Source organism: Pogona vitticeps, chromosome 2 (genome assembly GCF_051106095.1).
Source record: "Pogona vitticeps strain Pit_001003342236 chromosome 2, PviZW2.1, whole genome shotgun sequence".
Taxonomy (NCBI): domain Eukaryota; kingdom Metazoa; phylum Chordata; class Lepidosauria; order Squamata; family Agamidae; genus Pogona; species Pogona vitticeps.
In genome coordinates, this window is record NC_135784.1 from 39,940,602 (window position 1) to 39,965,539 (window position 24,938).

Consider the following 24,938-nt stretch of genomic DNA (forward strand, 5'->3'; position numbering starts at 1 on the left):
AAAGGTTCACCACCCCTGCTACAGGAGAAAGTTGATTTTCAAATACTCTGTATTATTTTTTTAAAAGGGACAGTTTGATGGAGTCTAACTTATTAATAGATACCCAGTGTGGATGGAGTAATGCAATAGGACTCAGGGGTCCTGGGTTCAAGTTCCAGCTCAACCATGGAAACTCACTGGGGGGTGTGGAACTAGTAAAACCACTCCTTAAATATCTCACTTACCTTGAATGCCTTCTTGGGGCTGCTAGAAGACAATTCCAAATTGAAGATACATAACAGCAGCAGCAACAACAACATGTTAACAACACTATGATTTAGTTTGATGAGAACAAATACATTTTGAAAAGTACAGTACTGCAGCATAAGGGTACATTGGTTTTTCATTACATGAATTGGTCTGCAAAGTTTTAAGAAAACCACGGGCATGACATCCAACATACAGGTGTGCATTTAGGCATTAGAACGGTTTCCACCACCCCCAACTGCAACAAAGCTTCAGCTCCAAAAAAAAAAAAGTCAGTGATTGTCATCATAGATCTTCAACTCGGTTTTCACCTCTGAATAGCAGCATTTTCAGTCCGGGGCCAGAAACAGATGTTAGGAATAGCCTAACATGCGATATAGGGAAATTCTTGACTAGTGAAAGGCCACACTAGTCCCAACACAAGCTTTTCTCACTTTCAGAATTATGAAAAATTGTTTTCTTCATAGAGTGATTATTAGTCTTCGAGTTTAAGCATGGATTTCCTGGAACTCTCATTTCCCAGTTTCTAAAATGTTTCAGTTACCTCTCTACAACACAGATCATTTTCAACACTAATCACAGGGTGTCTCTAACATATGTTTCTGGCTTGATCAACAAGAAAATTGATCCAAGGAGATAGCCTTGTTAGGTCAGCAACTTTCTCTTCCCTGAGGTTTCATGCCCCAAACCTAAATCCAGTGGCAGGTCTTTGAGATGTCACAAGATGTCCCCTTGTACCCTCAGAGCCACAAGCCCTTGGGATGCCACAGCCATCACCAGACAAATCTGGGGAAACAGGATAACCCCATGGCAACTCCGAGGAATTAAAAGTACTTCTGCTGGCTAAGGAAACAACAAAATGCACCTCGCAGCTGAACTGGTCGCCTCCGTTCTCACTGGATTTGGCTGCACACAAGGCACACAAGAACTTTCCCAAAGCTCTGCTTTGCAGCAGGAACTTGTCAAAGACTCACCACCATATTTCCTAGGGCCTGTGCCTTTGCTGCAAAAAAGCCTGGATCCCTGCCTTGCTCCAAATAGCACAGGCACCCACTTGTTCCCTCCTTGTGCTCACCGCCTGACAGTGCAGAGAGAGAACAAATACAGCCACATTTGCACTGCGCCAATGAGCCCAGGCACTGATTAGAGGTAGGGCAGCTGCCCAGGCTTAAAAACCACCTCATAGAATGAAGTAAACTTTCTCCTCCTTCAGCACTACTTGCCTCGAGATTTGCCTTTCAATATGGAAAGTTTCTGAAACTGAGACCTGGAACCTTACAAGGAAGAGGAAAGCTCTCATTAGCCTTTTTGTACCTCCGGGGGTTGCCAGCTTTGATTGATGTACAAGCTAAGCAGCATGTGTGGTTCTATCTTTTACAGTGTGTTATTGATTGAGGTTCCTATGATTTTTCAGATCACTTCATGTATGAGTTGTACTTTTCTTATGTAGCCACTAGAGAGCAACAGTGGTTTATATTTATTGTCTTTACCAAAGAACTGTTGGTTTTTGGTTTTTTAGACAGACAGAGAGAGAGAGAGAGAGAGAGTTTTATGAAAGATGTGGGATTATTTTATTCTTGTTTTGTTTGCTTTCTCTCAACTTCTCGGTGGCTTCAAGAAATCTGATACGGTTGTGCAACAATGGCAGCTCAATACCTATGTGGTGGATCTGAGACAGTGCTATATGAGGGGGCAGCCCATGGGAGAGGAAGAAGAGAGGATCACAAAGATCATCGCCTTCTTTCTACACTCCAGTAAGAGACACCACAGGAATTTGAGCCCTTGCACAAACAGAAGGAATCCTTCAGTTCTTAAAAGGGATCTAACCCAGTATTCTTTTGTTACCTCCCTCAGAAGTCACAAACCATAGATCAGGCAGAACCTGAAAAAAAAAAACCTCAAAAATACACAAAGCAGGGAGTCCTTAGTTCTTCAATAACTCATAAAGATCAAAAAGAATCTCACTGAATTCATCTAACCCACCAAAACCACATTCTTCTTTAATATCTACATTGTAGCAGCTTGCTGGGGGGGTGATTTTTTAAAAAGCAGATTTACCTAATTTGTACTTTTTAGAACCCAGTGCAATTTGTAGTTGAAAATCTAAAAATCTGTCATGCATTTTGAGAAGGAGAAGAAAAGTTTGCTTGATAAGTCCACATTTGGACAATGTGCAAAGAAGACTAAGAATGTTTGCAGGAACACATTGGCTTCATGGCACAGTTTTATTGTATGCATATAAAATTGTGCAATTTGTAAAATGACTACTCAAAAAGGTTTGATTGAAAAATATCTATAGGTGTATATATATGGATATCTGTGCATGTGAAGGAGCCTGTAGTCAACCAGAACAGAATAAGCTTACTAAAAGAAAAATTAGACTTTCTATAGATAATACCGCACATATTTCTCCCTACATATAGCTAGTAGGCCAGTAGTAGGTGAGGGCTAGACAGAGTTGTGTTAGCTGTTGGATAGTAAGAGGCCTGCAGCTCACTTCAGAAGGATAAGGGTCCCCCACTATATATCACCAGAAAGTACTGGGGATGGGGGGGAGTATTGCACCAGCATGTCCTGTAACTGCTCTACCAGCTGGATGAGAGAGACCAAAAGGGGAGAAGGGAACAGGAAGAAGACCAAGAGTTTTACTGTATGTGTGTGCTTGTGTCAGAGAGCATTTAATGTGTTATGTGCCTGAGAGTAATGGGACAAGTACATTAAGGAAAAGGGATCTAATCTACTTCCTTAGTGTGCACCGCTGATTTATGCAAGGAAATATTTTGAAAAGCCTGAAAATCATTCTCATGGGCAGCTAATCCATTATAAATTGCTGGTACAGTATAAGCAATATAATATCTGATGCAACTGCCCATGAAAGTAGCAGTGTGACTAGAAACTTGTGAAAGTAGTGTGGGAAACAGCCATTCATAGAATGAACCAGTTTGACTTCCACCAATATTCTTATCAGAATTCATACTGTACACACCCATCTTGCCTGATAGGGATGGGATTTTCACATTTTCTGGACTGCAAATACTGTAATTTTCCTCTCTTGGAATTCTACTAGACACCTCAGAATACCTGAATTTGAGGCACTTGGGAGAAAGGTCTCAATTGGAAAGCTTTAAAGCTTACCTTGGCCAAGCTCCACCCAAGCTTTCCACATAGAAAGAAAGCTTCCATATGTACGTACGTGCGTGCGTGCGTGCGTGCGTACGTACGTACGTACGTACGTACATACATACATACATACATACATACATACATACATACATACATACATACATACATACGAGATGATAGGCAAGCTCTCATGATGCTTTACGGGTTCAGATGGAGCTTAAAAAGTTCCAATTGTGGGGGTTACCTCACTATTAATGTCTATTGCTACAGACCTTGTCAGCTGGAGCAGATGTACTAAACTCCATTCAGATATTTTGACTAAAGCTTCCAGAATTCCAGCTGGCCTAGTTCCCAACGTAGTGCTCTACAGAGGTTTGCATTAAGACTCCCATAGTTCCCCCAAACTGCCTCAGGCCTGTTCTAACTGTAGCCTCAAACATGAAGGAGGCATCAGGTTTCTTATCTGTGCCATGGAGCCTTATGCAGTATTACCAGCACTAGGAAACATATGGAAGATCAGATGCCCAGTTACACCAATGGGTCCCTTGAAAAGGTTTGTTCCCCAGTTTCTCATTAAAGCTGCAGCCCTATTGCCTCCCATGAACGCAACTGATGTTTGCGCAGGTACTCTACAACACCCATGTGGCTTAGCAACCTTGGAAATGCCACCCCCACACCGGGTAATAATACCTTGACCACACTTTGTGATGTCAGTTTTCTATGACATACATACATACAGCAGAGACTTTAAGTAGAGTAATCATGTCCTCAACAGAGAACAGCAGCTTGGCAACAACTCCTGAAAACCAAAAAGTGGAAAAGACAGAAGACCTTTCCTCCAACAAAACAACTGGGGTGAGGAAGTCAAATCAATTTCACTGGACTGAGCAGGATGCTTCCGACATAGAGGTGGGTGAGGAAAGTTTTCTTCCAGGTACTCCTTTTAAAAATCTGCTTGTAGGTTTCCCAAAACATCTTATTGGGCATCCTAAAATATACCATTTTTTTTAATCCTAAAGGGCTGCTTTAACAGCCTGATCTCATTGAAGAAGTACCAAAAACTTCTGCAATGAATTGGTAACATCTGAAAACCAAAAAGTGCAAAAAGAAGAGCTTTCCTCCAACAAAACATCAGGTGAAGTATTCTAACAGTTTGGGGACTGAAATAGGCGGCGGGGAAGGATCACCAGTGACCACAAGTTACGACTCTGAAGAAGATATGAAATTGGAGGCATGACACCATCATCAGAAATGGAAGATGAAAGGCAGCTTCTGTGCTTAGGAAAGGAAAACTCTGACTTCATACCCCCACTGAGGCACGGCCAACGGCCTCCATGCCATGAGCGAACAGGCCGGGTAGGTGGGACTCATCAGCCTTGGAAGGGAGCCCATCTAGGAGAAGGAAAACTCCGATTTCAAACCTCCACTGCCTTGTGGCTATATCCACCGATGGAAAAGGCTTCAGGAGTTAACCTCGAGGCATAATTCGGAGCCAGAGTCCCGGAGGCAGTTCGTGTCATTCTGTCAACTCCTGCGACATCGCTGAAACCAGTTGTATTGGCTCTTGCCTTTCCACTGGACTATTTCAGCAATGTGGAGAGGGGGATTTGCTGCTTGGGTAACAGCCTATCCATATTATTTTACCCAAGCTTTGTGCCCTGGAGAAGACACTCCAGCTTTGCGTACAGCGTTAAAACACTAGATGCGGTTCTAAGTCCTCCATACAGAGCATATTTTTTATTTTATTTTATTTTATTTATACCCCACCTATCTGTCCAAAATGACCACTCTAGGCACTATATATTACCATAGTGTCTCGAGACTGAAGGATGCCTATGACATACATACATACATACATACACACACACACACACACACACATACAGTATATTTTTGGGTTGTTATTTTTTTGTTTTATATTGTAATTTTTCATTTTTAAAATGTAATAAAATATAAAATAAGACATTATCAAAAGAGAACAGGCTTGTTGAAATTTGGCAAAATGTTTTGAACTTTGTACAGTGGTGCCTCGCTTAACGATGTTAATTGGTTCCATAAAAAAATCGTTATGTGAAAACATCGTTAAGTGAAACACCATTTCCCATAGGAATGCATTGAAAACCGGTTAATCCATTCCAATTGGAACAGATTAATGCTTGCAATTATTAGCCCACCTCCTGAAATCTATGCAAACTTAATTTGGTGTTGTTCTGAGTCGTCGTTAATTTTTGGTGATTTTTATTCTCATTGAAAAGCATTGGACCGTCCGTCCAATGCTTTTCAATGAGAGAGAAAAAAAATCACCAAAAATTAACGACGACTCAGAACAACACCAAATTAAGTTTGCATAGGGTTCAGGAGGTGGGCTAACAATTGCAAGCATTTAAACATGTTCCAAACATTGTAAGACACTTAAAAATGAGCAAAAACGGAAGAGCTTCAAAACCACTGAAGCCGGCTTCAGTGCTTTTGAAGTCCTTTCCGATGTCCGTTTTCGCTCATTTTTAAGTGTCTTACAATGTTTGGAACCTGTTTTAAATGCTTGCAATCATTAGCCCACCTCCTGAACCCTATGCAACCTTAATGTGGTATTGTTCTGAGTCGTCGTTAATTTTTGGTGATTTTTTTTTATTCTCCATTGAAAGCCTTTGAACGGACTATTCAAAGGCTTTCAATGGAGAATTTAAAAAATCACCAAAAATTTACAACGACTCAGAACAACACCAAATTAAGTTTGCGTAGGGTTCAGGAGGTGGGCTAACGATTGCAAGCATTTAAAACAGGTTTCTAACACTTTAAGACACTTTTACAGGAGCGAAAAAGGGACATCATTAAGTGAAATTCCCCCATAGAGAACATCGTTAAATGATGGGGGAAATTCCTCAAAGAAACCCATCGCTGTGTGAATTCATCGTTGTATGAAGCAATCATTGTGCGAGGCACCACTGTATTATTAAAAGGTGAGAGCTGTTTCCCCAAACAAGAGATATTGTTATTCTGGAATGGTTATGGGCATCATAAGCAGTATGTTGGAGGAAGAATATTTCTCTTGGTCCCAGTGATGGATGCAATATTGGAGTACCGGGGAATGATTTAAATTTTGATTGTTTCAGTTGTAGATTTTTTTTTGTTTTCTTTTGTAATTTTTTTGCCCTTTGTTGTTATATTGTAATGTTTAAAAAAAGAATAAGAAGAAGCCTGTTCTTCAGAGTCCTAGTCTGTCACTCTGTTCAGTACACTATACCAGGGTAGGCTTAATTGGGACATCTTGGTAACTGTGCTTTCAATCTGATAAGTAACTACCCCCAAAATATATATATATATGGCAGGTAGGAGTAAGATCTGTCCCATGCTGGGCTTTCAATACTCATGGAAGACACAATGTAGTATTATAATGATCTAGATATCTCTGTTCCAGTTGTTTTATTTCTTTTAAAAATTACATTGATGTCCCTCTTTTCCATTGATTTTACTCCGATGTTCAGGACTTGCCTCGTCCCTGTGTTATCTTCAGAACAACCCTGGCTGAAAGCATAGGATCCACTGATAAATGTCATACTTCAGTGCATCTAAAACTTGTACTTCCCGGTTCCTGGTGTAACAACCTAACCATTGAACCACCCTGGTATTTTGATGTCAGCAGGGTGGTCACACACAGTAATAGCATTTATCTAAATGTAACTATAAAAATAATCTATGATTGCTATTGGAAAAATAAACAAATCTGGCCTGAATGTAGTGATGATAGCTTATCACGTGACAGCTTTCTTCATTTGCTTCCAAATGCAATAGGCCTAGCCTGTTGCTAATCCCTAACAACAGGCATACAGTGGTATATTGCTCTTGTTCAGGAAGGTTACATATAGCCATTGTGATGAGTAGCCACTGAGAAAGCCATGTTCTAGCTGCTTTTCCATTTCAGTGCCTCTAAACCAGTAGCTGTAATTGCATCATGTGGTAGTAAATTCCATACATGAATTATATGATGTATAAAAAGGTTGCTTTTTTCTGAAAGATCTAAGCTCATCATTGACTAATTTCATTCTTAATAGGAGCTTTTTATTGTGCCAGGTCACTGCTCTGTCTGGCTCATTAATGGGCATGTTACAGATAATGACAATAAAGTGATTTGGGGGGGGGGGGCTAAGCCATAAATTACACTGGAAACAACCAAACAAACCATGGTTTATCCTTCCATTTCTGCTTGTTTCTGTTTTTTTCTACTGCTCATTTGTGAGCTTCTGTTTCAAGGTGGGTAGCTAGGGAAATAAGCTAGAGACAAGCCACAATTGTTGGTTTATACATCACTACAGTATAAGGATGTAATGAGTAGTGATTTTCATCAGTGCCTGCAATTTTGACATTTTATCCCCATAGGGAATTCCTTCAGGACCACCATGGAGATGAAAACATTTCCTGGAACAGCAGCAAAGAGGAGTGCTATGCACTAAGTCCCACCCAGGCATTCAATTTCCTTTGCAAAATTGAGTTTGACAGTCCTTATGCCTAAAGTAGTATTTTCTGCAAAAATCTGCACATTTTTGCTGTCTTTGTCAACTACACATTCCTAATACTGGTTGATTTCATACTTTTATGTATGACAAGAGGTGCCCTGACATGATCCTGATGAATAATCCTGCACAGAATAGCATCAGTTCCCATGCAGTATCTGCAGAATGTGCAAAGAAAAGGAAGAGATTTTGCCACCTAGGAAATCCAAAGGGGATGAAGGTGGGAAAAAAGGCAGAAAATCCCACAGAAAGCTGTGGGACTGAGAAGCATCTGATTCACAACTCTAGTATTAGAGCTTAAACAAACCAGCATTTCTAAGCCATCAACAAACCATGATTCAGCCTCTGACTTGTTATGATAAATAGTACCTTCTAATATATTACTTGGTAGTGAAGGTAGGTTAATTCATCACAACAAACCAGATTCCAACAAACTATAGCAATGCTTCTTGTGATATGTGAATACAGTCATTGCTTACATGTACTATGATTTTCTATCCCAGGTTCTGGACAGAAGTCCTTTCCAGCCCAGGTGAGAGGAATTCAAACTAAGGGTCCTTTTCCATGAAGAGCATCTGATTTATACGCAGCTTACATTCTACACCTTAGCATGCTCCAATCACTGGCTTATATCAATTCTGCCTGAATTGCTGTTAATGAAACCTGCAAATCGGCATGAGGATGGCAGTTGTTTATCTTAAAAGCAGGGGCAAGGAGCATTCTTTGCCTCTAATATTCGTGAGGGAGATGTGGTAAACCTTTTTGAGAATATGTACTCAAATGGTTGCTGATCATCTAAAAAAAATTATCTTGTGTACCTATGGTAAAAAAAAAAATCAAGTCCTGCATGCCACATGCCAGCAATTTTTTTCCACATACCACCTGGTGCACACATGTCTTAGATTCACCACCCATGCCCTAAGGACCATCGGGGAAGGAAGTTTCTCCTGATGAAAGCTGCAGATGAGCAAACATTCTGTATCCCTGTTAAAAGGTCAGCCCTTCCATTAGGCATTTAACATAGCAGGTGCTGATGCAGATGCATAGTATTAGTCCTATAAAGAGAGAATGGACCTTGGCCTTGGAAAAAATAGGTCTTTTAAACTTCTGTACTAAGCAACAACTTGGAATTTTGATTGGCAGGCCCTCTTACGAAGCCAGTATTTCGAGTTCAGCTATGAGTAAAATAATGATTCTTGTGTGGGAAGGAGAATCAGGAAGGCAATTAGTAGTTTAATAACAGCTTTATGTTGGCTGGATAGTTGAAAACTTGAAAGTATGGTTGACGGTAATTAGCTGATTTTTACTCTTTAGCATCTTTTTTTTTTTAAATCACAATAGAAATGCATCTTGCTCCTTCCTACACTTCAGTGGGTTTTTTTCTTCTTCTGCCTGATTGGCGATATATTTTAACGGCTTTGTGTTTGAAAAGAGAATGAAAAGGAGGTTGTTCCTGGAAGTGAGCAAAGCACAGAGGAGTGGGAGTGGATGGAACAGAACAATGTTCACATGGTGTGATAAGTGCTGTCATGAACTGTGGAGTGAACTGCTTAATATAATAGAGGACATATAATAGAGAACGCTGGAGGACTCTCAGGGTTCATCAGGGCTCAGTATTCTGTAGACCAGAAGGTGGGCAGATGTCTGGCTTGTGGCATATACTTTGTTTTTTTTTTTTACTAGAATTGTGAAGTCCACTGGTCAGAGCTAGGGGCAAAACGAGTGGGAAGAGGATGGAAGTAGGATCAAGCACCTGTTGCCCCACATAAGGTGTACACTGAATGTTCAAATACAAATCCTGGATTACTATAGATGTGGGAGCCTTACACACACACACACACACACACACACACACACACACACACACACACACACACACACACACACACACACACACACACACACACACACACACACACACACACACACACACACACACACACACACACACACACACACACCCCTCAGTGCCTAGAAGAGGTGCAGAAAGAGCTGGCCTCAGACAAAGTATTAAAACCTATATGTTTGTAGATGAGGAACCCTGAAGCGGCAGAGATTTTGATTTTGATTTTGCTTTTCACTTTTTGTTTTGTTTGCTATTGCAAATTATTGAGGATCAGAATACTCGCTTGTCTACTGCAAATCACTTAAGCCGGCCTTTTCTTTAAAATAAGTGGTTAAATCACAGAAACGTAGAATTAATGAACTGGAAGGGGCCTATAAGACTGTCGAGTCCAACCGCCTGTTCAGCGAAGGAATCCAAACCGAAGTGTGTGTGACAGATGGTGGTCCGATTTTCTTTCATTGCCTCCAGTGTTGACGGCTCACCACCTTGTGAGGTAACTGGTTCCATTGTTGTACTGCCGAAATATGTAGGCCCTTGTATTACCCAAGGAGAGGGGCATAGTAAACACTGGGGCAGGGAGGAGAGCTGCTTCTGGGGTAGGAATAGTATTGTGTACAATCCATGGAAAGGGACCTTAAGGCAGCTCAGAGCCCACCACAAGGCCATAGCATGTTTTTTTTGAGAGCCAGTGCCACTACTAATGTGGGCCTGTGCAACAAGATGACTTATGGATGGATTGGTTTGTATCAGATTGGTTTCCATTTTGATAAAGGGGTTTCTCTTTCCTCTTTAGGGCTTCGTTTCATTCATATATTCCAGGAGGGTTGAGTCTAAGAGAGCTATCTCCCCTTCTCACCCTAAAGCTGTTTTTTTCCCTCCCAAGCAGGTTATGCCGATTGGTTAAACCAACATAGCTCCCTTACCATCCACTATGATAAAAATGCTTTTTTTCATGTTGTATTATGACAGATGGTGAAGTTGGTAGAGGAAAGCCTATATATTGAAGGGGATCCAGTGCACATGTGTGAGAGTGAAAGAGAAATTGAAAGTGGTGTGAATCATCTAGCACCCTGCATACAGGGACACATACAAAGCAAAAGCAAAAAAGCAAAGCGTGCTGCTTATATACCGCCCCATAATGCTTCAAGCACTCTCTGGGCGGTTTATAAGTTTATTATGCAGGCTACACATTCCCCCCCTAGCAAGCTGGTTACTCATTTTACCGACCTCAGAAGTATATAAGGCTGAGTCAACCTAGAGCCAGCTACCTGGGATTGAACCCCAGGTTGTGAGCACAGTTTTGGCTACAGTACAGCAGTTTAACCACTGCGCCACAAGGCTCATTTAACCTTCCTCCATAGGGTTTCAGCTAATGGAGGCTAGGTATTAAGATGGGAACAAAATCTGCACAGCTTCCTCTTGCGACATTTTTAAACAGTAAGCATGGCAACCTCCTGTTTTTCTTTAAAAAAGAAATGGAGTTACAAGCAGTAAGACCATTCAGTTTTAAATCTAATATAATAATAGTTCCAAGGTAGGAAGCATTTTGGTATGTATTGGTGATGGAGGTTAGCATTGCTGCCAAGTTCATGGGCATGTCAGTCACCCACAAATTGAATGAATCCAAACTTTGCTTCTATGTATGGCAACGTGAGACACATTTACAATTGAAAGAACATTAACTACACAGACAAAGCAGAGTACAGTGGTGTCTCGCAAGACGAGTGCTCCGTTTTACGATGAAATCGCATAACAATGAAGTTTTTGCAATTGCAAAATGATGTTTCCTATGGGGAACTTCGCTTTGCGATGATCGGTTGCCTGCTTCGGGAACCGATTCTCACAAAACGACGATTTTTCTACAGCTGATCAGCGGTTTCAAAATGGCCACCGGGTAAACAAAATGGCCCCCCGCTGTTTTCTGGGATGGATTCCTCGCTGCACGGGCAGCAAAAATGGCTGCACTATGGAGGATCTTCGCTGGAAGGTGAGTTTCAAGCCCATAGGAACGCATTAATCGGGTTTTAATGCGTTTCTATGGGCTTTTAAATTTCGCTTTACGATGTTTTCGTTCTACAGCGATTTCACTGGAACGAATTAACATCGTAATGTGAGGCACCACTGTACATTTATTGGTACCCCATATTCAGGTATAAACAGCAGCACATCCACCTTTGCAACTCTGGCTCACAGTCTTCTTTCTTTCTTTCTTTCTTTTCTTTCTTTTAGTGGATAGAATGAGAAAGTATGATGCAAAAGACTTGGGTTTAAATCATCATTTCACGAAATTCACTGGAGAGTGGCAATGAGTAAACCACTCCTTAAACATTGCTCATACCTTGAAAACCCCATTAGGGTTGTCATAAATAAAATGTAATGTGACAGTGTAGCATTGGCTTCCGGTATTTTATGCCTGGCCTCTAGAAGCATTAATTTCTAGCCCTAAATATAAAACTAAAATAAACTGCCTCCCACTTTGAACAACAAGCTGGTGCTGCTGCCCTTAGAAGGCTAGGGCTAAAGTATTCCCTCTCCCCCCCCCCCGTCTTTGCTCAAATTCTTAAAAAATGTGCTAACAGGGAGTGACATGATATGACCCTGAGTACAGAAAGCATAAAGTAGTAGAATAGGGGGTTCAGATAATTCCTTCTTTTTTGTGTGCTGAGTTTAAGCTTGTTTCCCATGCAGTTGACATTGGTGTAAATCAACAGTAATTCTGCTGAGGTCTAGAAGATCAGGTATGCAAAATATGCTAACTGGGAAGTAAATGTGTGGTTTTTTTAATTGGATGCCATAAGGGTGCCTCTGTTTACATTTGACATGCCAAAAATCTCACTCGAAAAGCAACTTACATAATAGCATGTCAGTGCTGGTTTACTCATTAGCATTGCAAACTTCAGCATCAAGCCATGGACTGATACACATTTTGTGACATTAGCATTAGAAATGAATTTGTGAGTGTTCATTAAATAGCATGCAATTTGCAAAAAGGAAGGGAAGAAATTACTTCCAGTTATATTTCAGGTTTAATTAATTTGGAGATTCTGAGAGGGAAAAAGCAATGAAATGAAATTATGGAGAAAGTACCCCAGATAGTTTTTGCTAGAAGGGTTATTAGCAAATGCATATTGTTATCTTACTATTTTAGTTGCTGGTGCTAAGATGTCTGTCTGTTACTGAATATTGAAAAAAGATTTTAGCCTTGTAAGTATAGTCTAAATATAAGCCAGTAAAGTTCTGGGGATTAAATAGGGTAGCTCAAAAAAAGTTCCATGGTACAAATATTCAAACACAAAGCCAATCACTGTGAAGAAACTGGTAATTAGAAAGTAGTGCTGCCATTTTGGTTGTCTTGTCCAGTGGCTGAGCTTTCTTTCACCAGATTCTTCCTGTTCAATTGTGACTCCAAGTTGTATGAACTGAATCAGTTGTCTTCAAGGCTAGTCGTCCAATAGTACTTGTGAAGGGCAAGCAAGGCCATATAATCCTTAGCCACAGTAGTTCCAGAGAGCAACTTCAGTAAGCTGAAGGTGCAGAAGTAAGGCAGACACTGGGCTGAATCAAAATTTTGAATCCCAGGTAGAGTGGACTCATTGAATCAATGGGATTTACATAGGCACTAACTTACGTCACATTCATTCCACGGATCTGTCATAACTGGGAACCTACAGTTGGATTTAGCTCATTGTACAGATGCTGGAATGATAAAAGATTGTGAACACAAGGAATGAAACACTTCACAACACATTGTTAAACTATGGAACTTGCCACTGCCGTTGGATGGTTTTAAAGAGGGATTAGATAAATTAATGGATTGTTAAAACAGTTATTCCCACAACTGAGTTTCCCAAAGCATCTTATTTGCAAAGTTCCCCCAATTGAGACACTGGATGCAAGAACACTTGTCCAGCCAATATTCCCAGGTAGGTGGGGCTCGTCAGCCATGGAAGGCAGCCCATCTAGGAGAAGGAAAACTCCAATTTCAAACCTCCACTGCCTTGTGGCTATATCCACTGATGGAAAAGGCTTCAGGAGTTAACCTCGAGGCAAAATCCAGAGCCGGAGTCCCGGAGGCAGTTCATGTCATTCTGTCAACTCCTGTGATGTTGCTGGAACCAGTTGTATCGGCTCTTGCCTTTCCACTGGACTATTTCAGTGATGTGAAGAGGGGGAATTTGCTGCTTGGGTAACAGGCTACCCTCCATATTATTTTACCCAGTCTTCATGCTCTGGAGAGGACACTCCAGCTTCTCATACAGCATCAAAATAACACGGGAAGTAGCAGTTACCAGTTATAAGTCTTTGCTCAATTGGCATAGAGCATGACTCCAGGGACTACTTCTGATGGTGGGAGAGGGCATTACACCTCACTAGCTAGCTACCACCCGCCTTAAGCTGGGCAGCCCCCAGCCAGTAAGGTGCTGCCTTCCTATCCTCACAGGGTGCGTGGGGTTTAGGGTGAAAGCCAACAAGCAGATTGATAACTCTGCAACATTCATAAGAAAACTTCTGCCCTAAAGTTGGGCACCTGGAATGTTCGGACAATGACCCCTGGCTTTTCTGACGACGTGCAGGAAACAGATGACGTGTGCAAGATAGCTGGCATTGACATGGAACTGAATAGGCTGCAGATGGACATTGTTGCCCTGCAAGAGACAAAACTGCCAGACTCAGGATCTGTCAAAGAAAAAAAATTATCATTCTTTTGGCAGGGAAAACCACTGAATGAGACCAGGGAATATGGTGTTGGCTTTGCAGTTAGAAATACTCTGCTGAGGTCCATTGTTCCACCTACTGTGGGAAATGAAAGAATCCTGTCTCTGCAGCTCCACTCATCAGCGGGACTGGTCACCCTCATTAGTGCATATGCACCAACACTGTCATCTACAACAGAAGTCAAAGACAAATTCTATGACGATCTGGCAGCTACTATTAAAAAATCCCTGAGAGAGAGCCGCTGTTCATTCTTGGAGACTTTAACACTGCAGTTAGTGCTGATCACAATTCTTGGCCCACTTGTCTAGGCTGTTTTGACATTGGGAAGATGATGGCCAATGCTTGCTGGAGTTTTGCTCTTATTATGGTCTTTGTGTCAGCAACACGTTCTTTAATATGAAGCTTCAACACAGAGTTGAATTATAATAGGATAGCTGTCAGGGTCGCAACTAACCTTTACCTGTCTAAGGTAAAGGCTGCTTGTTGAACTTACTTCGCTAACCGGATAAGTGAAGCGTCCAACCAGCAGGCGGAGTTATTCTGTATAGTGCGTGACCTATCCAGAACTGGTCTGGATGATAGGCCTCCCCCTAGTTTTTCACCTGACCAGTTTGCAGCTTTTTAAAAATCTAAAGTGGAGGCCATCCGATGGGACCTCTCTCCTTTTTTGAACACAGTGAGTCGAGCAGAGATGTCCAGCGCTCCGTCTTGCCCGGTAACCCTGGACTCCTTTCATCCTGTCATGCCTGATTCTGTGGCCAGAGTGCTTGACCACTGTTGAGCCACCACCTCCTCCCTTGACCCTTGCCCGGCCTGGCTAATCAAAGCAGCCAGGACGATAACAACAGAATGGGCCACTGCAATAATAAATGGGTCTTTCCTTGAGGGCAGGTTTCCCTCTGCCCTCAAGGAGACACTCATTAGGCCCATAAGAAAGAAACCTAATTTGGCGGCGGATGAAATTGGCAATTATAGGCCCGTCGCCAATGTTTCTTTTATGAGCAAAGTGGTTGAGAGGGTGGTGGCTGATCAGCTTCAGGCACATCTGGATGAAACAGATGCCCTGGATCCATTTCAGTCGGGCTTCAGGCCGTGCCACGGTACAGAGACAGCATTGGTCGCCCTGTACGATGACTTCTTGAGGGAGGCCGACAGGGGTAAAATATCTTTGTTGGTCCTCCTCGACATCTCGGCAGCCTTCGATACCATCGACCACGGTATCCTTCTGGTGAGGCTCTCTGAGTTGGGTATCGGTGGCTTGGCTCTGGCCTGGTTCCGTTCCTTCTTGGAGGACCGCCCCCAGAGAGTGCAGCTTGGGGAGAGTATTTCGGCCCCGTGGAGTCTCCAATGTGGGGTTCCACAGGGTTCGACTATTTCCCCAATGCTGTTTAACATCTATATGAGGCCGCTGGGTGGGGTCATCAGGGGATGTGGAGCATCGTGTCATCAATATGCTGATGACACCCAGCTCTACATCTCCTTTTCACCAACTGCAGGTGATGCACCTCCCTCTATTTCCATCTCCTCGCAACAATTGGAGGTTGTTCATGACTTTGTGTACCTTGGCTCAACCATCTCTGACACTCTGTCCCTAGATGTCAAGCTGAATAAAAGCATTGGCAAAGCAGCTACCATGTTCTCTAGACTCACAAAGAGAGTATGGTTCAGTAAGAAGCTGACGACACATACCAAGATCCAGGTCTATAGAGCCTGTGGTCTGAGCACATTTCTGTACTGCAGTGAGTCCTGGACCCTTTGTGCACGGCAGGAGAGAAAGTTGAACACGTCCCATATGTGTTGTCTCTGATGTATTTTTGGTATCACCTGGCAGGACAAAGTTCCAAATAGAGTAGTCCTAGAATGAGCTAGAATTTTTAGCATGGATACATTACTGAAACAGCGATGTCTACATTGGCTTGGGCATGTCATGAGAATGGCTGACTGTCGAATTCCTAAAGATCTCCTGTATGAAGAATTAATGCAGGGAAAGCGCCCCAGAGGGACAGCTGCGATACAAGGATATCTGCAAGCAGGATCTGAAGGCCTTAACATACAGGAAACTTTGACCTCTGAGCATTCAGCCTGGAGGCAGGCGGTGTATCACGGCCTCTCCCATTTTGAAGAGACCCTTGTCCAGCAGGCCAAGGCAAAGAGGCAGCCCCCAAACCAGCCAAATCAGGGAGCTGGGCAGGGGACAGATTGTGTTTGTCTTCAGTGTGGAAGGGAATGTCACTCTTGAATTGGCCTTCTCAGCCACACTAGACACTGTTGCAAGACCTCTATTCAGAGCACATTACCATAGTCTCTCAAGACTGAAGGATGCCTAAATAAGCAACATTACAGACCATGGCAAGATCTCTCACTGTTCTGTGACCCACAGACAATTCTGGGAGAAATTCTCCAAAAGTTTCACCCTCCCCTAGTCTACACTGATTGCTAGTGGCTATCTCGGTTTCTCCCAGCAGTCTTTCAGAGCCCTACCTGGAAAGGCTGAAGAATGACTCTTTGGCCCTTTGCACGTCAGCCTGGGACTCTCTCTGTGAGGCCTTTTGGTCCCTTTCACCTCCTTTAAATGGTGAAAAGCTCCTCATACACAGTCCCATTTGAAATGCATGCTTCTGGTTGTGTCCTGATAGCAGTTAGATTGTAGCTGCCTCTGAAGTAAAGTTTTCAGCTGCTTTGACATACAGTGCATCGCAGCAATGCAAGCACAAGGGTAATTGCAAGGTTTTCAAATCTGCACGATTGAGCAAAGTGCAAATTTATGGTAGCTTAGAAAAGTTAGCCGAGTTAGTCTATTTCTACATGTACAACAAAAATAAAAACAACCGATTTATGACTCCTTAAACACTAACAATTTTATTTGAGTCTGAGTTTTTATGGATTAAAAACTGTAAGACACAAAATGACTGTAAGACACAAAAATTCACATGGGGAAATCCTGTAGTCAGTTGCAATTCAGTAGGCCCACTGAATAAATTGAACTTGGTGAGTGAACTCCTCTGTAAATTCCACTGATTCAGTGGGCCTACTTAAGTTGCAGGTACTCCAGGCAACAGGATTTTAGACACTGAAATAAGCTATGGTATTATACTTCCTCCTTTTTTAACATAGGTTTTTTTTCTTGTGCATGTCTTTAACTATGGCAGCTGAGCATTATAGGTTTTGTTATTTAATCTACAGTTCACAGCTCCTGGTTTGCAAATACAGAGAGCTGAAAGTAACCCTTCAAAACAGTGGGCTATTTTGGCAGTGACTCAAACACTGCTCTCTTGCATTCTCTTTTTCCTTTTTAAAATTAGACATAACCAGTTTTAACCATGACTGTGTAAAAGAGAAGTGGCATGGTAGCCTCCCTTTTTGTGTGACATAATTTGAAAGGCGGTGAATCATTTGGAGTTGGGTCTAAGATGCCAGAGGTTGAGAGTTCGATCCCCCACTGTGCCTCCTTGACAGGGGCTGGGGTGGATAATGCATAGGATCCCTTCCAGCTCTGCTGTTCCAAGATTATTCATAATCATCATCATTAGCCTTCTGCAGGTAGGTTTCATTCATAGTTGCCATTACCTCCCTCTATCACTGATCATCACATTGAGCATGGTCCTGTGACCAATGTGTGTAGCACTTGAGGGGGAAATGGAGGTGCTCTGAGGAAGAGGAAGAACAGGAGAGAAAACCGATTGCACCAGGATACGTGTTGTCTCTTTAATCTTGACACAGTGCCTTATTTGATACAAGGAGAAATCATCATCATAATGTTTGCTATTCTTTTTTTCTCCGTTACTTGAGCCCATGCCCAGGGCTCAACCAAAGGACAATGCCCTAGACAAAGCATGAGTTTTCGAAGGGTAGGATGAGGGAGAAAAAATGCCGTAGGAGAACTGGAAACAAGAGACCTGCTTCATTTTGGCTGCAATTCTGAAAAAGAATGAACAATATCTGAAGTTCCGTTTTGCTCTTGTAAATCTTATTGTGTGGGTCAAAGGCATTTCTATACAGCACAACCATGCACAGTTGCTCTGGAGGGTACACTGGTCCACTAATGTTGGAGATGGGGCAGGAATCTAGCGGTCCAGGGATCAATTTTGAATCCCCAAGATTGAATGTCTATGAGGAAGAAAAGGGGAATTTCATCTCCCCCTATTTGCATAGCTAGGCTCATGCTCTCATGCCCTCTGCTATGGCTGCGAATTGTGCTAATGTACCATAGTGAAGGTTCTGCATACACATGTGCGTGCGTGAGCACACACATATACACATGCCAGAAACATTCTTGTTGATGATAAACACGCCAGGCATATGGGATTAGGACTCCTGCTCCAGAGTCCGAGGGGGATTTCTTAAAACTTTGGAATTCTTACCTATTACATTCTTGGAATGATGTGCAAAAAAGGAGTGGAACGTAAGTAAGCACTAACAGAAGGACACAGATTATTTCTGATTCAATTACAGTGGGATTTTGCTCATTGTAAATCTTTTTTCTCCATGATACTTAATCATCTTTTCACATCATGATGAATAAATCTGTTTGCCGGTGTTGTACATTGTTGTTCTGTTGGCGTTATTACATAGAAAGAATATAATTGTGAAGTCCACCTGGAATGTTGAAAAAGCGCCACCTGTGTATTGCCCAGTGTAAAAGACATTCATTCATAGAGAGAAAGTGTGCCATGTATAAATAATTGGTTATTTTCCTTTTGGCCTCTGTAAAATCTGTTTTTTTTTCTCTTTATTTTGCAGACCTGTTGAGGGAAAGAGAGAGAAAAACAATGGCCAGGCCTTGAAATTCTCCAAGGAATAAGAGATGAGGGTAGATGACCCTTAGGTGCTATATGTTGGAAATCTTGAGTAGCTTATCAAACAAGAATGGTCTTTCTGTCATTAGGACAGGAGCCCACAGAATAACCAACAAGATAAGGCACTCCTGGATTAGAGTGAATTAAAATGTTATTTTATTTATATCACCTTCCTTTCAATGGCAGGACTCAAGGCTTCTCACAATTAGGTAAACAAAATGAATTTTCTCATATTACGAATAGATGATTTAGACATTATAGAATGTGGAGTTCTTCATGCTTTCTGAAAATGAACCTCTCAAAAATAAGTCCCTATCTCTCTCCAAAATGGGGTTGTCTGGGCCATTTGAGCCATCTGTATATATTACAGCTGAGCAAGTTGAATGTCCTGACACCAAAAGTTGTGGTTTGCTGCCTCCTTGGCTTCAGAATTCTGCCTCTTCCTTCTTTAGTGCCTCTTTTTCATCCTCCACACCTTAGCTTGCATAGTGGGAGGCCAAATCCTGTTCTCCATTATGCTGAATCAAGACCATTAGTTACAGTAGACTTGCAGAACATCCTCTGATGCCTCCCTTGGGCTTGGAACTCATCCCGATCAATTTTTAAAAGCATGACGTGCATTAAGTTTATTTTTGAGATGGTGCTTGTATTACTCTGGCTTTGATGTGAAACAGAACTACAAAAAGATGTCTTTCAATTAAAATACTGTTTCCCTGCAGTGTTTTGCCTTGTGGTTTTCTTGAGTGTATTTACTCAGTGGAATGAAGGTGTGTGTGTGCTATGAACTGATCTCATTTTGTTTCAATAAAATCAAACAGTGTTGCTACTAGTGAGTCATCCCAGCAGACCCGACCACTTAATTGTGAGAGTTTGTCCTGTTTTCCCAGTCTACAGGGAAAACCTGTAAGCTATGTCCTCCAAAGTACTTCAAGCTGCAAAACAGAGGATTGTTTCCTATGGTCACTGCAGAGAGTAGAGTCCATGAACAGAAAAAACCCTAAGTGAAATACAGTGGTGCCCTGCTTGACGATTACCTTGTTGTATGACGAAATTGCTTGATGACGTTGTTTTTGCGATCGCTATTGCGATCGCAAAACTATGATTCTATGGGTTATTTTCGTTTGACGACGATCGGTTCCCTGCTTCGGGAACCAGTTTTTCGCATTACAACGATCAAAAACAGCTGATTGTTGGGTTTACAAAATGGCTGCCCACTGTGCAAAATGGCTCCCCACTATTTTCAGGACTGATTGCTCGCTATACAGATATCGGAAAATGGCCACCCTATGGAGGATCTTCGCAAAACGAGCAGGTATTTCCCCCATTGGAATGCATTGAACCGATTTTCAATGCATTTCAATGGGATTTTTTATTTCGCTTGATGACGATTTCGCTCTACCGCGATTTTGCTGGAACGGATTATCGTCGTCAAGTGGGGCACCACTGTAATCTCTCTTTTCTGATGCTGGGTCCATGTTTTCTGTTTCTGTAGGATGCTGTTGAACTGATAATACAGGAATTAATTGCGACTGAGTCCTATGGAGGGAAGAAAAAAAGGATTACACTTTTTATTGGAAAATGAGCAAAATCTGCTCTGTGTATTCTGCAAGCTGCTAGTCTTTTTGTGTGACATTTCTGGCTTATGCCCCAGAATGAGAACAATACTACCTGTTGCTCATCCTGAGATTGCTTCAGAATGCAGGGTGCCCTCTCCTTGACAAGAGCTTCTCAATTCATTTTTAAATGAAGGAATTCAGTTTCTCTGTACATAAAGCTCTTGGACCCCTCCTTTGTAATGAATGGACTTCTGGAACTCCATCTGAATCTCTGACTGCCTGGAGAGAAATAGACCTGGCTTCCTTTACGAGCTACTCTGCAGCTCCTTCCCAAAAGGTTTTGCATATACATGTGCTTAGCTCATGCTTAGAGTGGCACACTGACATTTTCCAGAGAGCAAAGTTAGTGAGTACACACAGCTCTGAGTAATGAGCTTTGCCAATTTATTGAGGTACTTGGTAGGCAGTCGCTAAGTGCACCGCCAGAAAAGCTGTCAGCTCCTTCTTGCCCAGGGGAAAGTATTAGATTCCTGTCCTTAGACTGTGTGTAGTCATTGTCTAATAATACGAGACCGTTTCCCCACCATTATCACCTCCCCCCAGCAAATAAGGCTGTAGCTGCTGCCTGATTGGTATATCATCTCACTTTCCCTGGGCATTGATTTTTTTTCCCTTGCTCTCCTTTTATTTGCTTCATAAAAACAGGACAAGGAGCTACTGCAGGCTACCGAAGAGCTTTTTGGGTGCCTTTATTTTTAGCATGAGCCAACCTTTGTCTTATTTCAGATGAGGGAAGTTGGATTGTAAAACCTTTTGTAAATGTGTATGGTGATATTTGCTCCGGTAAGTTAACAGTGCTTCCCCAGCCCCTATTAACTGTCAGTTGTCTTGTCAGAAGGAACGCATTTTAAAAGCCTAATCCACCTTTGTTACATATCTATGTGTGTGTGGAGGGGTAATAACTGCATCTTGCATATAATTTTCTCTGTGTGTGATTTTTCAGTGCTTGTAAGAATATCTGCTACTTTGCTGCCTTTGTGTGTAGAGAGAGAACTGTTGGAGTGAACTTATCTGTAGTTCTGGAAACTGCAGCAATGTTATGTGCATCAGTAGAAATAATACAGATTTGGATTTTAATGTATAGTTGGCTCTTTGATCTGTGAAGACCAATTGTTTTCAGAATGTATTATTTTTTCATGCATGATCTTTAAAATAGAAATAATGACCTAATGCAGTCAGCTGTAAAAAGACTAAAATAAAGAGCTGTATAGAGTTATTGTGCACCTTGGTAGTTTAGACAGTGTAGTTTTTGTTTTTTTGTTTTTTTGCTGCTGTTGAATAGTACTTAATAAAACAAAATAGTTTTAAGAAGTGTGTCTTTTGTTGAGGTGCAGGTAACAATATTTATGAAAATACTCTCACTCTTTCCAGGCTTCTTCCTGTAAAGCAGAGATTCTCCTCCAAATAAATTGTTATTGTTTGTAGGGCTTGTTGAATTGAAGTCTTTTTTTTTCTTTTATTTTATTACCAAAATAAAATCTATGGAAAATGGCACATGAGATACGTACAATTTATTTTGAAACTTCTTAATTACATTGTGTACTGTTCTGGCACAGTGCAGTAACTCTGTAGCTAAGTAAATGAAGATTTTGGACACAGTGAAGTTACACTGTAGAATTTCTAATACTGTAATAATGAAAAAATAAGAAAAACATGAGTTTTTTAAAAAAAACTCTTTAAAAATTGCAGTTAGCAATCCCTGGTGCAAAGTCTTCGAAAAGTATAGAGAAAGTTCATTAATTGTGCTAATGATGTGGACTGTGCTTGTGGTCATTCATTGCTCACTTATTATCTATCTGTGCTTGTGGTCATTCATTGCTCACTTATTATCTACCACACTGAAGAATGCCATGTTTTCTGTGGGAATTTGATTCCAGTTAACTAGAAAATCAGTAGGATAGAGCTGTGCTTTTCAGTGGAAATTCAAAATACTGCATTGAATGCTCTGGGTTGCACTTTCAGAATGGGCAATAAAAATTGTGGCTGTCCAACTTTCAAAAAAAGCACACACTTGTTTTCTCTTCCACTTTAAAAGAAATAAGTATAAGTATTTTAATAAGATATCCTTTTTGAGCAGCATGTGCTGCTCTAAAGATGTTTGATAGTAAACCATAAGAAGAAAGGCACTTTGAGTGCTTAATAATAAATACTATTGAGAATGTTTGTTGTCATTTAAAAGATCCTGAAACTGTTTACTGTGGCTGATGTTTTTGCACACATGTTTGGATCATAAAATTGTAATTTTGAATTTAAACAAATTACTATTCTTAAAGCATTATAGTTATGTGTCTAGTTGTTTATAACATTGATATTTCAGTAGCCAGGATCCAAAATACACTTTTGTGGATCTGATTCCAACTAAATCCTAGATTTCTTAAATTCTTAAAATTTTCGTGCTGGCAGCTAGCTGTATGTTCCTTCCCAGTCACACACACAACCCCCCCACACACACATACATACACACCCTTGATTTTAAATTTTCACACAATGTTTAAATTTATCACACTTTTGGATTCGGAGTTTGAACATGTAGTAATAAAGGTGTAGCTGTAACAACATTCCCTGTGAAAGAGGCCACCTGTCCAAAGCTCAGCAATACTTGTATGAGTTGGTCTAAAAAGCACTTTTATCACTGGATTATTTGTACAGATGTGTGCATTTGGGGTTGGTGTTTCATGTGCTTCTTGAAATCCCATATTGTTAAAATGCAAATACATGGAGAGGCATTGCACTAAAATAAATAAATTTCAGTGGAACACTAAATGGTCCAGCAGCACCCAATGCATGCTCCATTTCGTGCAAAAGCATATTGGGCATGAACCTTGAGAGGCACAGAGCTGAGTGTGGAAATCAGAAGGAAACATTGTATTAGGTGCAGAATAGTAAGGGGAGCATGTCTGACATACTAACTGGAGAGTTTTGGTAGACCTGACATTACCTGTACGCTGGAATCAAGCAGGAGGAATGGGCATGGCTATAAAACAGGCTAAACAAAGCTGTTACACAAAGGGGGAAATGGATTCCAGTGGGATAATTTATTATTTTTAAAGAAGAAAAAGCTATTTCAGAAGTATACTATGGGTTTTTCTGCTATTATTTTAGTGCATCTATGTTTGGAAGGAAATGGTAGCAAGTTTTGTTTTTTTCTACTGTCCAAAAGAAAACTAGAGGCAAGGGATTGTTCTTTATGCCCTGTGCTAGGCTTGGTTCCTTATAAAAACAAGAAACCAGATCTGAGCTATCCAATGAGAAGGATAAGCTAGCAAATGAATCCCATTGTTACAGGGCTAAGAATTCATTGGGATGGAGTTGTGCTGCTTGTTAATATCATGCACAGTGACTTCGGTTTTAGTAAGGAATTTAGCCAGTGGCTACTACAGCCATGTGAATCAAGCCTTCTGGATGCAACCATAGAGGTCAACCCACTGATTATGGAGAGTCACTCTCTGTAGAGGAGGAACCATGTACAACTTTTTGAGTCCATTGAAGGAAAGGTGACATTTAAATAAACAAAGGCTTCATCAGTACTGCAGCTTTTGTGAAGTCTCTGAATTATCCATTGTAACTAGCGAAGAATATTGTTGTAGTAGCATTGGAAACAAGGGGCGCTGATGATAATGGTGGTGACAATTCATAGAACCACTTACCTTTCTCTCTCACACACACATACACACAAACTAGGAGGACATTGGCTTTAGTTTCCCTGAAGTACATCAGAAGGGCAGAATCTGGTGGGTTCCAGCAGGAGTGAAATTGGTGGGAAAAGTTTTCTCTTTACTGTTGTAACTGGAATGGGTAGATAGTAGAGCTGAACTTCCCCAGGCTTGGGTCTTAATGCAGAATGAAGGCACTACAGGTGCAGGGGAAGTGTCACAGCAATCTTTATTAATATTGTTGTCAAGTCACATTGCTTTACCATTGAGAAGTCCATCTCTTTCAACTCAACAGCATGTGCGTGGGTGACTGCCAAGTATTCCCTGGCATGCACTCTGTCACTGACATGTACATGAGCAATGGTGCTCTGCAGTTGATCTTTAGCAGAAGCCAAAAGAAATATATTTTGGGGGTACAGTTCCCAAGATTC

At 41.3% G+C, this 24,938-nt stretch overlaps 1 protein-coding gene across 2 annotated transcripts in view; it reads left to right on the forward strand.

The window, feature by feature from the left end:
- SYNPR (synaptoporin) overlaps nt 1-24,938 on the forward strand; it is a 213,135-nt gene that overhangs the window by 117,904 nt on the left and 70,293 nt on the right. Inside the window, exon 1 of one of the 2 annotated variants that reach the window (XM_020805134.3) lies at nt 10,928-21,637. The exons of the other annotated variant lie outside the window; for it this stretch is intronic. Within the exon in view, the coding sequence (XP_020660793.1) occupies nt 21,614-21,637 (24 nt within the window). The 5' untranslated portion in view covers nt 10,928-21,613. Of the gene's footprint in view, nt 1-10,927; nt 21,638-24,938 lie in introns of those variants that run through there. 2 annotated transcript variants of the gene reach the window in all.